The 13,392-nt window shown below is 48.3% G+C and overlaps 2 protein-coding genes across 2 annotated transcripts in view; one reads left to right on the top strand and one right to left on the bottom strand.

The window, feature by feature from the left end:
* Window positions 1-5,670, bottom strand: part of LOC129387527 (uncharacterized) — a 33,438-nt gene extending 27,768 nt beyond the window's left edge. The window contains exon 1 of the mRNA XM_055076510.2: window positions 5,115-5,670. Coding sequence (XP_054932485.1) covers window positions 5,115-5,499 — 385 coding nt within the window. The 5' untranslated portion in view covers window positions 5,500-5,670. The remainder of the gene's footprint in view (window positions 1-5,114) is intronic.
* Window positions 5,671-5,788: 118 nt separating this feature from the next.
* On the top strand, window positions 5,789-11,580 carry LOC126541157 (uncharacterized). The gene has a single exon (XM_050187838.3). It carries the CDS (start codon window positions 6,016-6,018, stop codon window positions 8,632-8,634), a length of 2,619 nt encoding a protein of 872 aa, XP_050043795.1. The 5' UTR covers window positions 5,789-6,015; the 3' UTR covers window positions 8,635-11,580.
* Window positions 11,581-13,392: the final 1,812 nt, after the last annotated feature.

Genomic DNA, 13,392 nt, shown 5'->3' with positions numbered 1-13,392 from the left:
TTAGATACGGGACCTTATCCTTAGCCTCCTTCGAGCTCACCAGACCACATCAAATCGTGCCACAGCTAATTAAGGAGCGCAGAAGCACATCTACCTCGTTCCCGAGGCGCAGCACGTGCAAACGAGTTGGCGTCCCCCACCTCGTGCGCCGCAGGTGGAGCTGTTCACTGCTTGACTCTTCCCGAAAGTGTAGCGGGAGCCTGGCACGGTTCCAGGTAACGCAGGGCCCGAGCAAAGCTGCTTTGTAGCACTGAAACGTCGCCCCCTTCCGCCTACTGTGACGCCGCTTGTAAGTCACGATGGCAATACCGCAGACAGAAGTAAGCACTCGGACAATTGGGGCCCAAGGAGCGACCCTGTGCGCCGGGTGTGACACAATCGCACGGGTGCCTACCATTGGCCGAAAATGACGACACCTGAGCGGGCTCGCCGATTGGCCGAACGTGACCTGACTTCGAGACACCGAGGGGCTTAAAAGCCAGAGACGGGAGCAGCAAGAGAGATTCCTTCATTCATCTCTTTCGAGCTTCTTGCCACGGGCCCCAGCGTCCGAGTTGCTGCCGTCCCATAATGACTTTATGACTGTTAATTTCTTTGTACCCTTACTGTAAAAATGTAAATAAACCTCCAGTTTTTCATCTGGAAGTCCTGCTCAACCTCGGCCAACTCCCGCACCCAACGGCAAGGTCCAAATATCTGGGGGACAGCAATTGGGATCGTCCTCCAGATCCAACAACTGGTGGCAGCGCTACGGATGAACCTTCGTCCAGAGAGATCCAACAACTGGTGGCAGCGCAAGGAATGAACCTTCGTCCAAAGAGATCCAACAACTGGTGGCAGCGCTACGAATGAACCTTCGTCGAGAGAAATCCTGAGGAACCCAGAACAGCGAAAAAGAGCCTTCGTCCAAAAGGAGTCCCGAGGAACTTGGAACAGCGAAGAAGAGAGAGCTTTCGTACACAGAAATTCTAAGGAACTGGGAGCAGCGAAGAAGAAAGAGCCTTCGATCCAGAGAGCCCTGAGGAACCCGGAACAGCGAAAAAGAGCCTTCGTCCAAAGTAGTCCTGAGGAACTGGGAACAGCGAAGCAGAGGGAGCCTTCGACCCAGAGAGTCCCGAGGAACCGGGAAGAGCGGACTGATGAACTAGATGGCAGGGTGCTGCAACCGTAAGTGAGCGTGAGGTTGTTTTCCTTTTGATTCGCCAGACTTCGAATGTTGTGTTTATTTTGATAGTTCTAGGAATCGGGAATTTGTTGCATATTGTGTGTTTGCACAAATTAATTAAGGAAAACAGTTCTAACCACTAGTCGGGGCAGCTGCCATGGATCTTAGAAGGTTGACAAGGTTGGACTTGTTGTTGGTGTGCGACGATTTGGGAGTTGAGGCGGACGAACAGATGAGAAAGCCGGGTATCATAAAGGCAATTCGAGAAAGTGGCAATGATGATGAAAGCATTAAGATTGCTTGGGAGGTGATACAAGAACCGCGGGAGCGTCGTGAACATAAGCGTGAGAGTCACGAACGTAAGCAAAAGCACGAAAGAGAGAAGGCAGCATTGATCAAACAGCTACAATATTTTGAGCAGTTAAAGGCACAGAGACAACGGCTGTCTGAAAATTCTGTAGGCAGTACAGAGCAAAAGAATGAGGAAGTATTTAGCGGATTTTCGCCAAAAGCCGAGGAAAAAAGTAGTGCCTGTGAGATAAGCAGCCCATTCATAGGCGAACGGAAAGGGCTAGCTGCTAACGATGCCGTAGTGGCAACACAGGCCGTTAAAGGCCGTAGTGAGAGTGACGAGGTGCTGTGCCAACAGAGCACTGTAGAGACAGCTAGGCCAGCTGTGAATGAATTGGCACAGTCACCGCGCGTGTGCGTCGCAGGTAATGTTAACGACTTAGTTAACGAAGTACAGAGTACTGTTGACCCGACAGACATGAGCACCTATGTTGAGTCAGATCTGCAGGCCGAAGTAAAGTGCCAGCTGGACGATGCAGTTGAGGGCAGTTCGCAGGATTGCGAGCTCCGTAGCTCAAGGGAAGACCACTGCATTGTTCAGGGATCGGTGCAGCTCTCAGCCAGTCTAGGTAGCCACGAGAGCGATGATTTAGTTAGGAATCATTCAGACTGTACGGGTAAGAGACCGATCCGGGCCGACGAGATGTGTACCGGCCAGCACGAGGCGCGAGAAGGTGACATGAGAGGGAATTCAAAGAGAAAGCGCCGCAGAAAGAAGCGCCATAAGGATAGGAAAGCGGTAAATAAGGTAGCGCAGCCAAAGACGGCGACAGAGGCAAAAGGCCGGGCGCGAGGAAAAGAAAGGTGCGGTCATCGTTGACGATTTTGACGCATCAAAAACGTTCGAGCCACCGGTCGAAAAGAGACCGCGAAGCATGTTCTGCACGGACGCGGACAAAGGGCACGGGGCAGTTATGTTCCTTGTCGGTCCGTCGTTCTTTTCGAAGTTCAGCGTGTAGTACAAAGAAGCGCAAGGTCGCAAGACGAGACCAGGTGGTAGGGAGTCGTGACGCGGTCAGTCGAGTTCGTGAGGAAAGAGGAGCGCCAGGACACAAATTGGCAGGAGACTAACGTCTTGGAGGAGCTGATAGTGTGTCAGCCCTTTTGTTGTTCCTCAGTAGCCAGAGTAGCTTTCGAACCGCGACCACCTCGAGTATGGCTCAATAGTATGAGTCAGTTGTAAATGCTTGGAATGGGAGGCCAAGAGAGCTTCCGTAGAAGTAAAGCATGTTGTTTTGTTTTATTTTTTGAGCAATGTAAAATTTTCGCGATTTAAGACTAAAGTTTCTTTCAATATGTAAATGTATGAGCTTTGTTTGTGTTTTTGTTCGAGAAGCTCCGAGATTGGAAAGATGCGTTTTATGTAAACATGTAGTTTCGCGAGTTGTTCATTAATCAGTAGGTAGGCTTTCTTTTTTTTTTGTGTGTGTGTGAATAACCTGAGTGTCAAGGTTATCGGTGAGTGGCCTATGGTAACGCGCATGTGTGTTATTTAACCTTTTTTTTTAAGTGTTTTTGAATTTTCTAAGGTTAAGCGCGCAGGTTTTCAGTAAGTGCATAATTTGCACTGAGAAGCGTTCTTATTTCCATTAACGCGTGTCCTGTGCGGACGGAGGGAAGCAGAAGGTTTATGACTGGGTTGCTCCTGTGTGTTGAGGGTGGCCGTGTTCTGACTTGTTTAATTAGCGTGCATGGAAGTAGTCATTAGAAGACGCATTATTTTTAAGGGTTCTACGAAGTGCGTAAGTCCCGCAAGTTTAATTGTTCGTTCAAGGTACGTGTCCTGTATGGATTAGAGAAAGACATGTGAGTAAGCGTGATGGAACGTTTGCGTGCGACGTAAGTACGGGTTCGGAATAGGGACCACAAAGCTGGCGCGCTTATGATTACGTACTTGTAGAGTTGACCGGACTGTTCAGTGGCCCCAATACGTGCGATAAGTACGCCACTGCGATAGGTTGGAAACATGCTGTTCATGTAGTTAGGCCACTTAAGTTATGTTTGGCTGTTTTCATTTTTTGTTTGCAACGACAACGGCCCTTTGTTTTGCAACAACAATGTCACTCTGGCCTTCTCGGCATTCGGGGAGAAATGGATAGCGGTTTGGAAAGGGGGTTGGAACTGCTTTGTCAAAATTGGGGAAATAAAAGATCAGGGTTCATTTTGACTCAGTAATAGCCTGGCGAGTCAGGGGTGAAGAGCCTGCGCTTACACGTGGTGCAGCGCTGTGTTCTTTTGTTTGTTTCACGTACGTTCTCCAGGGCCCAGGATCCCGAAGTTCGTCAAACAAGGCTCGACACCAGTACCCTGCAGGTTCTTTCAGCGTTCCTCATGGCCAGCGAATTTATTTCACCGGCCATTCCGAACTTCCGGGGCGAGGAGGAGCTGTTAAACACAGGACCTTTTCCTGAGCCTCCTTCGAGTTCACCAGACCACATCGAATCGCGCAACAGCTAATTAAGGAGCGCAGAAGCACATCTACCCCGCGCAAACGAGTTGGCGTCCCCCACCTCGTGCGCCGCAGGTGGAGCTATTCACTGCTTGACTCTTCCCAAAAGTGTAGCGGGAGCCTGGCACGGTTCCAGGTAACGCAGGGTCCGAGCAAAGCTGCTTTGTAGCACTGAAACGTCGCCCCCTTCCGCCTGTTGTGACGGCGCTTGCAAGTCAGGATGGCAATACCGCAGACAGAAGTAAGCACTCGGACAATTGGAGCCCAAGGAGCGACCCTGTGCGCCGAGTGTGACACAATCGCACGGGCGCCTACCATTGGCCGAAAATGACAACACCTGAGTGGGCTCGCCGATTGGCCGAACATGGCGTCACCTGAGCGGGCTCGCCGATAGGCCGAACGTGACGTGACTTCGAGACACCGAAGGGCTTAATAGCCAGAGACCGGGAGCAGCAAGAGAGATTCCTTCATTCATCTCTTTCGAGCTTCTTGCCACGGGCCCCAGCGTCCGAGTTGCTGCCGTCCCGTAATGACTTTATGAATTAATTTCTTTGTACCCTCACTGTAAATAATGTAAATAAACCTCAAGTTTTTCATCTGAAAGTCCTCCTCAACCTTGGCCAACTCCCGCACCCAACGGCAAGGTCCAAATATCTGGGGGACAGCAATTGGGATTGTCCTCCAGATCCAACACTTGGCACAAGAAAGACACTGACCATAGTCAAGGTGAAAATTTTACTGTGGTCGTTGCCTTTCTTGCGCTTTTGTAGTGAAATGTAAAATAAGAATTCAAACGTCCAGGATCGTAAACCTGGTAAGTAGAGCTAATTATTGCATCTGCGAAGCTGAAAAAAGCCTTGACATTGCACGTCTACACCGCAGCTACAGCAGTGCTTCCCAAAGTGGCTACTAGCCGTAAGTGGAGGGAGCATTAGCTCAGCTACCAGCTGGCTTGTAGAAGTCTAGGTCTAGAGTACAACTTACAATTGACGGCTACTAGCTGTGACCTTAGCTAGATCAAGCTGGAAGGTAGACGTCTACTAGCAAGCTGCGTGCTTCCTGGGAATATCCATGGAGGAAAGAAGAAATATATGGACCACGAAAATGAAACGTGCCAAAAGCTGTTGGATGTTTGCTTCTTGAACTCACGGTCCGATGCAGCGAACGTCGCCTGATTTGCAGGTTGACGACCGTGTTGCAGGTTTGGTTGGTGCACGGCGTCCTGCTGAGTCGCTTCGGCGAAGACACGAGCATTTTGGCCCGGCTCCGTAGTGTCTTCGGCAGCTAGTTGAGTTGCGACGCGCTCAGCTCCGGAAATGCAAGTGGCACACGCAGCGTGCGCCGCGAACGCGCGAAGGCATTCACGCTGGCGTGTCTCTCGCCGGACCAATGCGAGCCTCGCCCGTCGACGTCGTTGCCTTTCTGTGCCGCTTAGTGCTGTCATCGCAAGCGAAGCGGTAGGCAGCGCGTAAGCACTGCTGATGCATGTTGAAGCTGTTGTACTGCGCAGGCGACGAGGTGTCACCGTGTCCATTGCCGTGTCACAGGGTGGAAGCGGCGGGCTCCGCACATCGCGCTACGGAGAGCAGCCACGGAACACCTGTACCATAGCCTGTACTGCACCAACCATAGAGTTTCTCACTACATATAGTGAGAAACTCTATGGCACCAACGCAAGACGCTCGGCGCCCGTTTTGCGTCACCTAACAACTTCGAGCCATAGAGTAGGAAACTCTATGCTTCTAGTGCATTGCTTCTAGCCGCCGTATCTATATCCAGTGTAAACTTCCGGCCGTTCTTGCTTCCGGTCTCGGTGAGTTCCAGGGAAAAATGGTGCGCTGCATGGTGTGCCCTTACGCCCCATGGTGAACTGTTTACTTCAGGCAGGCTTGGGCACAGGCTGCCAAGTTTACATGGCTCGTGCAGTCATTGATGTCGGCTGCCTTCATAGCTTTCGACTCAATCGCTGCACGCGTCAGCTAAGCGGCCTGCCTAAAGAGTGAAAGACTGGCATAACCTCCGCGCGCAGCAGCGCTGTTGCCGCAGGGCCATGGCATTCATGGGCAAATTTTCCAAGTGCCCGCTGTGCCATAAAGAGTTCAGCACGTCGGGCAGCCTCTCCAAGCACAAGCGACGCGTGCACAAGGTGATGCCCGATCCGACAAGGGCAGCTCGCGCTGGCCGCGAAGTGAGGTGTGGAGAACAAGACTGTACCTACGTTGCTACAAGGCGCGACGACATGCGTGACCACTTGGTCGTCGAGCACGGCCTCTCGCTGGTTGAAGTGCAGGAGGAATTTGAGTCGATGAAGGACTTCCGCGAATGGATGGACCTCGTGTCGCGCGCCAATCGAACGCAGTTCGCGGCGCGGGCCAGTGACACGCAGGCCCGGGCAACTGTCCACCGCTACGTCTGTCACCGTTCCGGGCTGAGCAACCTTAAGACTACCGCGCGGCGGCGCCGGATAAAGTCACAGGGCTCATGCAAAATGGGCAGCTGGTGCACCGCGTACCTGAACGCCCGCGAGTGCCTGCTAACAGGTGCGGTGCGTGTCAACGGTTGTTTGACGCACTATGGCCACGACATGGACGTCGTCCACCTTCGCATCTCTGCAGCTGACCGGCGGGCCATACTGGCCGAGATTCGGCGCGGCGTACCCTTCGACCGCATCCTCGAGAACATTCGCAGCGATTTTCCTCAGGACGCACGGGAAATAACGCGCACGCACCTCATCACCATGGGCGATATCCGTAATATCGCCGTCTCTGAAGGTCTGCTCTCATGGAAGTTGGACGTGGACGACGACCGGAGCGTTCGCAAGCTTGCCGCACGCTTCGCGGCCCAGTCCTATAGCCCGATCCTTCTCTACAAATCTCGGGGCACCTCCGCAGACGCCCCCGCGGAAGCCGATCCGACGGCTATCGGCATCGGCAGCTATCGGGGTTTGGCTGAGGATGACATGGCACTAGTGATTCAGACGCGCTACCAGCGAGATCTGGTCAGCAGGGACCCCGCGCTTGTGTGCGTCGAGCCGGTGACGGGTCATAGCTCCGAATACACGTTGCTGGCCCTTCTGGCCACAACAGACGCGGGCCTGGTGGTCCCTATCGCCTGGTGCGTCTGCGGCGCCGCTAATCCGGCTGTCGTGGCCGCTTTCTTCGGGGTCGTCCATCAGAACATGGGCGACTTCACACCGCGATTCTTCATGTCTGAGGACACCGAATTCTACTTCAACGCCTGGCTGGAAGCTTTCGGTGCCGAACCACGACCGCACAAGGTTCTTTCGTCGTGGCATCTACAGCGTGCATGGACTGAAGCCGTCAACACGTGGGTTCGCGGCCGGGAGAAGCAGGCAGCTGTAAACAGGTCGTTAGAACTGCTCGTGAACCAGGAGTCAGTCGAATCTTTCCATAAAATGCTGCGCCGGGTCATCAGCATGCTCAAAATGGACAGTGACACTGCCAGTTTTGGCGACGTATTCGAATCAACTTATGCTGGACGGCCTGAGCAGTGGGGAAGTTGCTTTTTCAGGGACCTTGATATCAACATTGAAGATTTCCACACATTGTTCAGGCGCATTGCAAGCCGCCTAAAAGTGAAGAGATTGGACAAAATAGCCCATAATCTGCTGCTTGCCTCTGAATCAAAGCAGTATGAAAACTACATGAAAGTTGTCCGTCAAACACAGCCTGAAGTGGAAAGCTCAAAAAATCAGAAGGCTGCACCTGTTTTAAATGAACTAATTCATACTGCTGATGGAGTTCCAGTTGAGGTTGTGTCCATTGATACAATGGACATTGTTGAAACAGTGTCTATTGACACAGTTACCTATGAGGCAATGACCACTGGTGGGATGCCAGTTCAGGTAGTGCCTGTGGAGGAATTGCAGGTGCACGAGCTACAATCTGGTGAGCCACAAATTGAGACCATGTGCATTGAAGAGGTGCATGCTGAAACTTTGCCCGAGCTGGAAGTACCTTTAGATAAACCAAACTTACCAGCATGTGAACAATCTCCTTTGAAGCCGAAACGTTCTGGTCGCAAGTCCACACACCAGATGGCACTGAAAATATTGGAAGCACATCAGGATGCGCTGAACATTTCTCGAGAACATATTGTTCATGTAACTGACAACCAATGGAAAGTGATTGATGAAGGTGACACCTACGATGTTATTGAGGTGCTTAGTCACTGTAAGGCCAATTGTCAGCTTCGCTGCAGGCAATGCAATGCTTGTTCACACAGGTACAACTGCAGTTGTGACTGCACGTACATGTGCCGACACATCCATGCATGTCTCATTCATGCAAGCGAAATCTTCACCGAGCCAGTGGGAATGGCAGAGGAAGTGGCGAACACAATGACACCTGAAGCATTGGCTGAGAGCACGAGCTTTGCATTTTCAAGCATTGAGCCCACTGAAGAAGCAGCCGTGCAAGGAGACAAGAAGAAGCTTGAAGTGCTTTGTGCCTTGCATAAGCTAAATGAAACATGTGTCCGTGCCGCAGAAATACTGGCAGCAAGAGAAGGCTTACCACTAACGCACCAAGCAGACTACATTTTATCAACCTTGAAGGCAACAAGCACTGTGCTGGACACCTTCTGTCGCAGAGGCATGACCCAGACTCCAAGAAAGCTAGCTGATCATGACTATGAAAGCACAAATTAGTGTGGAGTTTGGATAGTGCACATTAGTTTGATTGTCCATCTTGTTTAGGGGTGACTGCCAAGTTTAGATGGAAGGAGAAGGTGTTGAGAGATGTTTAGGCAACTTATAAGTGAAGGGCTTGAACGCAAGAACTTGAGAGGACCATGATGTGGGCCACGTGTTTGAGACCCCTGATCTAGTACCCTTGCACATTCAGAAGTGTTGCTACATAAACTGTTGTCTTCCACTGCATCACAACTTCATCAAGACAACACAGAACATAGATGGCGCTCACATGCCAAAAGAGAAAAGAATCTGTTTATGGCCTTGCATAATGTGTTGTACACATTGTTAGGTAGCTAGCAGCGACATATCCTGATTGGCACGGCACAGCTAGGCTTAAGGGCAACAGAAGTAGTTTATGAAGCAGTAAATAGGCCATGCCTGTTAATGGCCTTCAATTGAAAAAGCAAAGCATGAGCTTGAAGTGCACATAACAGTCTGCATGTCACACGAGTGTTTAATAGCCAATAGGTCAGTGAGCCCCAGAGAAGGGCTTTGGAATATGTTAGAGCATGTACATAAAGCAAACAGTAGTCCTACAATTGTTCACTTGGACGCTTTCCTGATCATGCTGTGATCTTAGCTGCTACTTGATGGGCTTGCAGTTATGTTTACTGTGTCTGTCTCCAGTGTGCATGACTGCTAGAATTGCCTTTAAACTTTTCACATTGCAATCAGCAGTGTCATGTTTATTAGAATTTCATTTGCAGTGATTGTTGCCTGCAGTGCTTCAAGCTAGTAAATCGCAAGTGTCCTACTGCGAGTTACAGATCACATTGGCGGACGGTGATCAGCACACTTTGGCTCACTTAGTGCACATGTGTGTGCGTTGCCCATTTTGCTGTGACGTCTTGCAGTGCTGACCAGCCGGTGTTGAACACGCTAGGGGAGCTGTGCTAGTCATAGCATTGTACAGCATTGTACAACAGCATTGCAGCATAGTGGGCACCAGCAGGTTGCAAATTATATCTATTAATGCCTGCAACTACCGACACGTTCATAATATTAAACAAGTGCGACTGGCCCAGTTAGTGAAAAACTGACACTATTGTAGTTCCTGTAACACACAAATTGAACTATCACAAGTTTTGCTTTGGGAGCGGTTTGACTTGTAAGATAGATAGAATAAACTTTAATGTCCAACGGATAAGGTGATCTACCCACCCCCCGGCACGCAGGTCAGGGGGCGAGTGCCGCCGCCTCAGATGCAGGCATGCAGATGTAAGCATTTGGATTTCAGCATTTCGTAATGCCACCAAACTACTATAATTGCAGTGCCAGCTTCTTTCAATATGTTGCTGCAAAAAGTGCATGTTTGGCCACCTTAATTCGCAGACTATAGTGCTCGAGTTATACATGGAGTGCTGTTTGGACTTGTTCAGTAGAATTAACTTTCAGCATATTATTTCACCCACAAGTAGGCCCTGCATGGTTGGTTTCTGTAAATCTCGCGATCACAAAGTGTTTCGTGGTGAAGGTTGTGCTTGCAACCAGCAATGAACATACTACTGTTATTAATACACAATGCATAAACATCTAGATTGCAGGGAAACGCGTATACAAAAAAAAAAAAAAGCAACAGCTGTGGTTGACAAAAGGTTTACACTTGCTGGCCTAAATTGAAGCCAGCGTATTTCTATTGTTCACATTGTTATTTTGCATTGAATAACAGTATATGTATGTTGATTTTGCTGCATGTAGTCTCGTGTATGATGTGTAGTGCTGCCATTGCATTGTAGGCTCTTAAGTACACACCACACAAAGGAAGTGTTGCATGTTCAAATGTCGGAGGTAGGCACATTTGAGGCATGCGGCAGATGGGCTTGCATGGCTGTTTGTGCAAATGTTTTCGTTGCCGAGCAAAGCACGCTATTGTGCAGTGCTTGTTCTGCGGTGCAGAATTTTCACGGGTGGTGCTAACGAACTTTGTCTTACTGGTGAGGGAAATGTCTGGCAGGACAACTATCTTATTTTGACAAAGAATCAGATGAACTAACTGCTGAAGCAGTGGGTTGCAGCTACAAGTACTAAGGCTGCACTGTTAAGAGTAATCTAAGGAGAGCAGTGAGCATGTCCCTAGTGTCATTAGCCTGTTTGCTTCACTACAGGAATTTCAACTTGACAACTACGTATGCAGCAAAATGATGCCATTAGTCGTGCATACAAAAGTTTAAAAGCTGGCTGCATGACATGACAGAGGTGATATTCCACGTTGGTTATGCTGTTCACATGAATGCGCAAGAGGAAACTCAAGCTATGTAAACTGGTTGCCTGGAAAGTTAAACTTTTAAGCAGCAACAGTTACAAATTATGTGCAAGTGGCTAGGCAGTGTCTCGGTTGAGCTAACAGCCATGCGTGCCTGACAACTATTCCATTTAAAGCTCAGTTGAATGTGTACTACATGCAATGTTACAAATGCACAGGGAAACGAAATTAGCCCCACTTCCCTGTTCATTGCAAGGACAGCACAACCTTTTGTGCTGCTGAGATATTATAAAGCAACTGTAATTCACAGTACGGTTGAGGAACAAAGTGCCTGAGCTTGTATATTCTGTTCACCCTATTCACAGGTTTCTACAGCAAGTGTTGCTTGACTACGTACCAGATCAAGTATATGAATCCTTTTTATCATAGCTTACAGAATTGTGTTGGTGTGTTTTCCACAAACTTGCTTGGATACACTACATTCTAGTCACTTCGAATAAGCACCGAAGCACAGAAAAGGACTGTGCGGGGTATGTGAAATTGTTTTCTGTGCATATTTAATAAGCAAAGCTTGCCAATTCACAAAGAAACACACACATATGCAATGTTGTTCTGGTGTGCAGTTCATGTTCTTTCAAACATTGCACTCGTGTGCGCGTGGCGTCTCAGTTATGTATTAAAAGCTACATGCATCTGGCCTGTGGTTTATTTCGTACATGCCTTCCAGAGTGCAAGAGAGCCTTTGTGAAATCACACACTGTCGTGCACACAGTAGATACTCATCAAAATCAAACCAACAGTGCAAAAATGGTTCTCTCGTCGACCATGCCCAGAAGACGAATCACAAGATAAACTGGAACAATGCACATATCGTAGCCATGGAGAAGCACCTGCCAAGGCTCAGTCTTGAATCTTTAATTATTCAAACCAAAGGTAATACACTGAACAGATCATGTGGCATCCTCAGTCGCATGTGCTCCCGAACTATACGTCATGCACTCAAGTCTACTTAAGAACCTTCAGCTAGCTGGCATTTCCATTGTGAACAAGGAATCTGTATGGATCCCGAAGAGTCATTCTGTTTTGACTATGGTCAATGACCTGCTTTTCAAGAAAATATGTTTTACTGTATTGCAAATAGAAAATCTTAGGATCCCTTGCTTATTGTCATTCACTAGTGGAAATTCATTACAGAATATAGAAGATAGGGGCAGCCATGAAATCAGTTGTGGTTCCTTAGATCTGATGCCAAAAGCCATAAATGAACCGAGTACCGTTAAAAATTGTTAAATTGTGGAGCTTTGTATCACGATAGAGAGGGAGATAGCAAATAAACACAAAGGCAGGGAGGTTCACCAAAACAGGAAATAGGGTTAGCAACCCTGGAATGAGGAAAGGGAACATAGAAAGACGAAGTATTATATAGACAAAGCGCAGGCACATGATCGCAACATGCAACTGTTGCTGCACACTACCATGCATGGTACAAGATCACACAAAGCACAATGAGCACCAATTTGGGTGAAAGCCATTTTTACGGATTTGTTGCCCTCTGCTGTGATGGCTTATAAGGTTGCCATTCCGGAATGGTTTGTTTCAACCATGGTTCACAGTTTGCTGTAGTGAGGACTCGCACAGAATGCATTCAAGGGTCTGCTTGCAGGCTCCCACATTGCGTTGTCAGCCACTCCAGTAAAAATCAAAGCTACAATCGCTCAGCAACCACAGTAGGTAACCATAGGCCTTTATGCACGGTGTAAAAGACCATGGACAACGCATAAAGAGGCAGAATTTTCTACACACAGGAAGCAGGCAAGACTTCAGGTCTGTGAATGAAAGTATATTAAACAGAGTAGCATTGTTATAGAAAGGCTACCATGTGGCATGAGAGACTTTCATTCATTTTACATTCATGGGATACGCAGCATTAATTTGGATTATTTTAAAGCTGACTGAAGAGTGCTTCCAAAGATTAAAGTGCTCCTACATTTCAATTGTAATGGTTGTCTGAGCTCACTCAACAGTATGAATCCTCTACCAGATGTTTCAAGACTGAGTTGCTCTCTTGTGGAAAATTAAGTTGATAGGCCAAAAACTGCATGATTAGGCAATGCTAAAATACTGTGTACATAAAGGACAATAATGAACGCCTAGATAATTGATTTTGAAGAGCAAGGTACTTCAAGACTTTATTTACGTTGCTTCAGCACAAGGGCCAGACCCTTATTACTTTAATTTGTGCACTCGAATCATGATAGCAGAAATACAAATAAAGCAATGGAGGATTTTTTTTTTTCATAGATATTTGAAATGCTTCTGTGCAGGAAAATGTGACACAAATTTATGGTATTGAACTTTTACTTACTTTCAACATGCAACGCAATCATTCATTGTACCTTAGCACCGACTATACTTGAGCAGATGCTGTCCTATTCCACAACTTTGTGTGGAATTGATGTATACAATTCAAGGTCATGACGACACCCATCTTCCATTTTTACTCATTTTGT

Source organism: Dermacentor andersoni, chromosome 2, assembly GCF_023375885.2.
Source record: "Dermacentor andersoni chromosome 2, qqDerAnde1_hic_scaffold, whole genome shotgun sequence".
Classification (NCBI taxonomy): domain Eukaryota; kingdom Metazoa; phylum Arthropoda; class Arachnida; order Ixodida; family Ixodidae; genus Dermacentor; species Dermacentor andersoni.
Note: the sequence above shows the minus strand (reverse complement) of the source record. Positions and strands in the feature narration are given on the sequence as shown.

Excerpts from the sequence above, each read along its gene's own strand:
- LOC126541157 (XM_050187838.3), top strand. The coding sequence starts at position 6,016 with ATGGCATTCATGGGCAAATTTTCCAAGTGCCCGCTGTGCCATAAAGAG.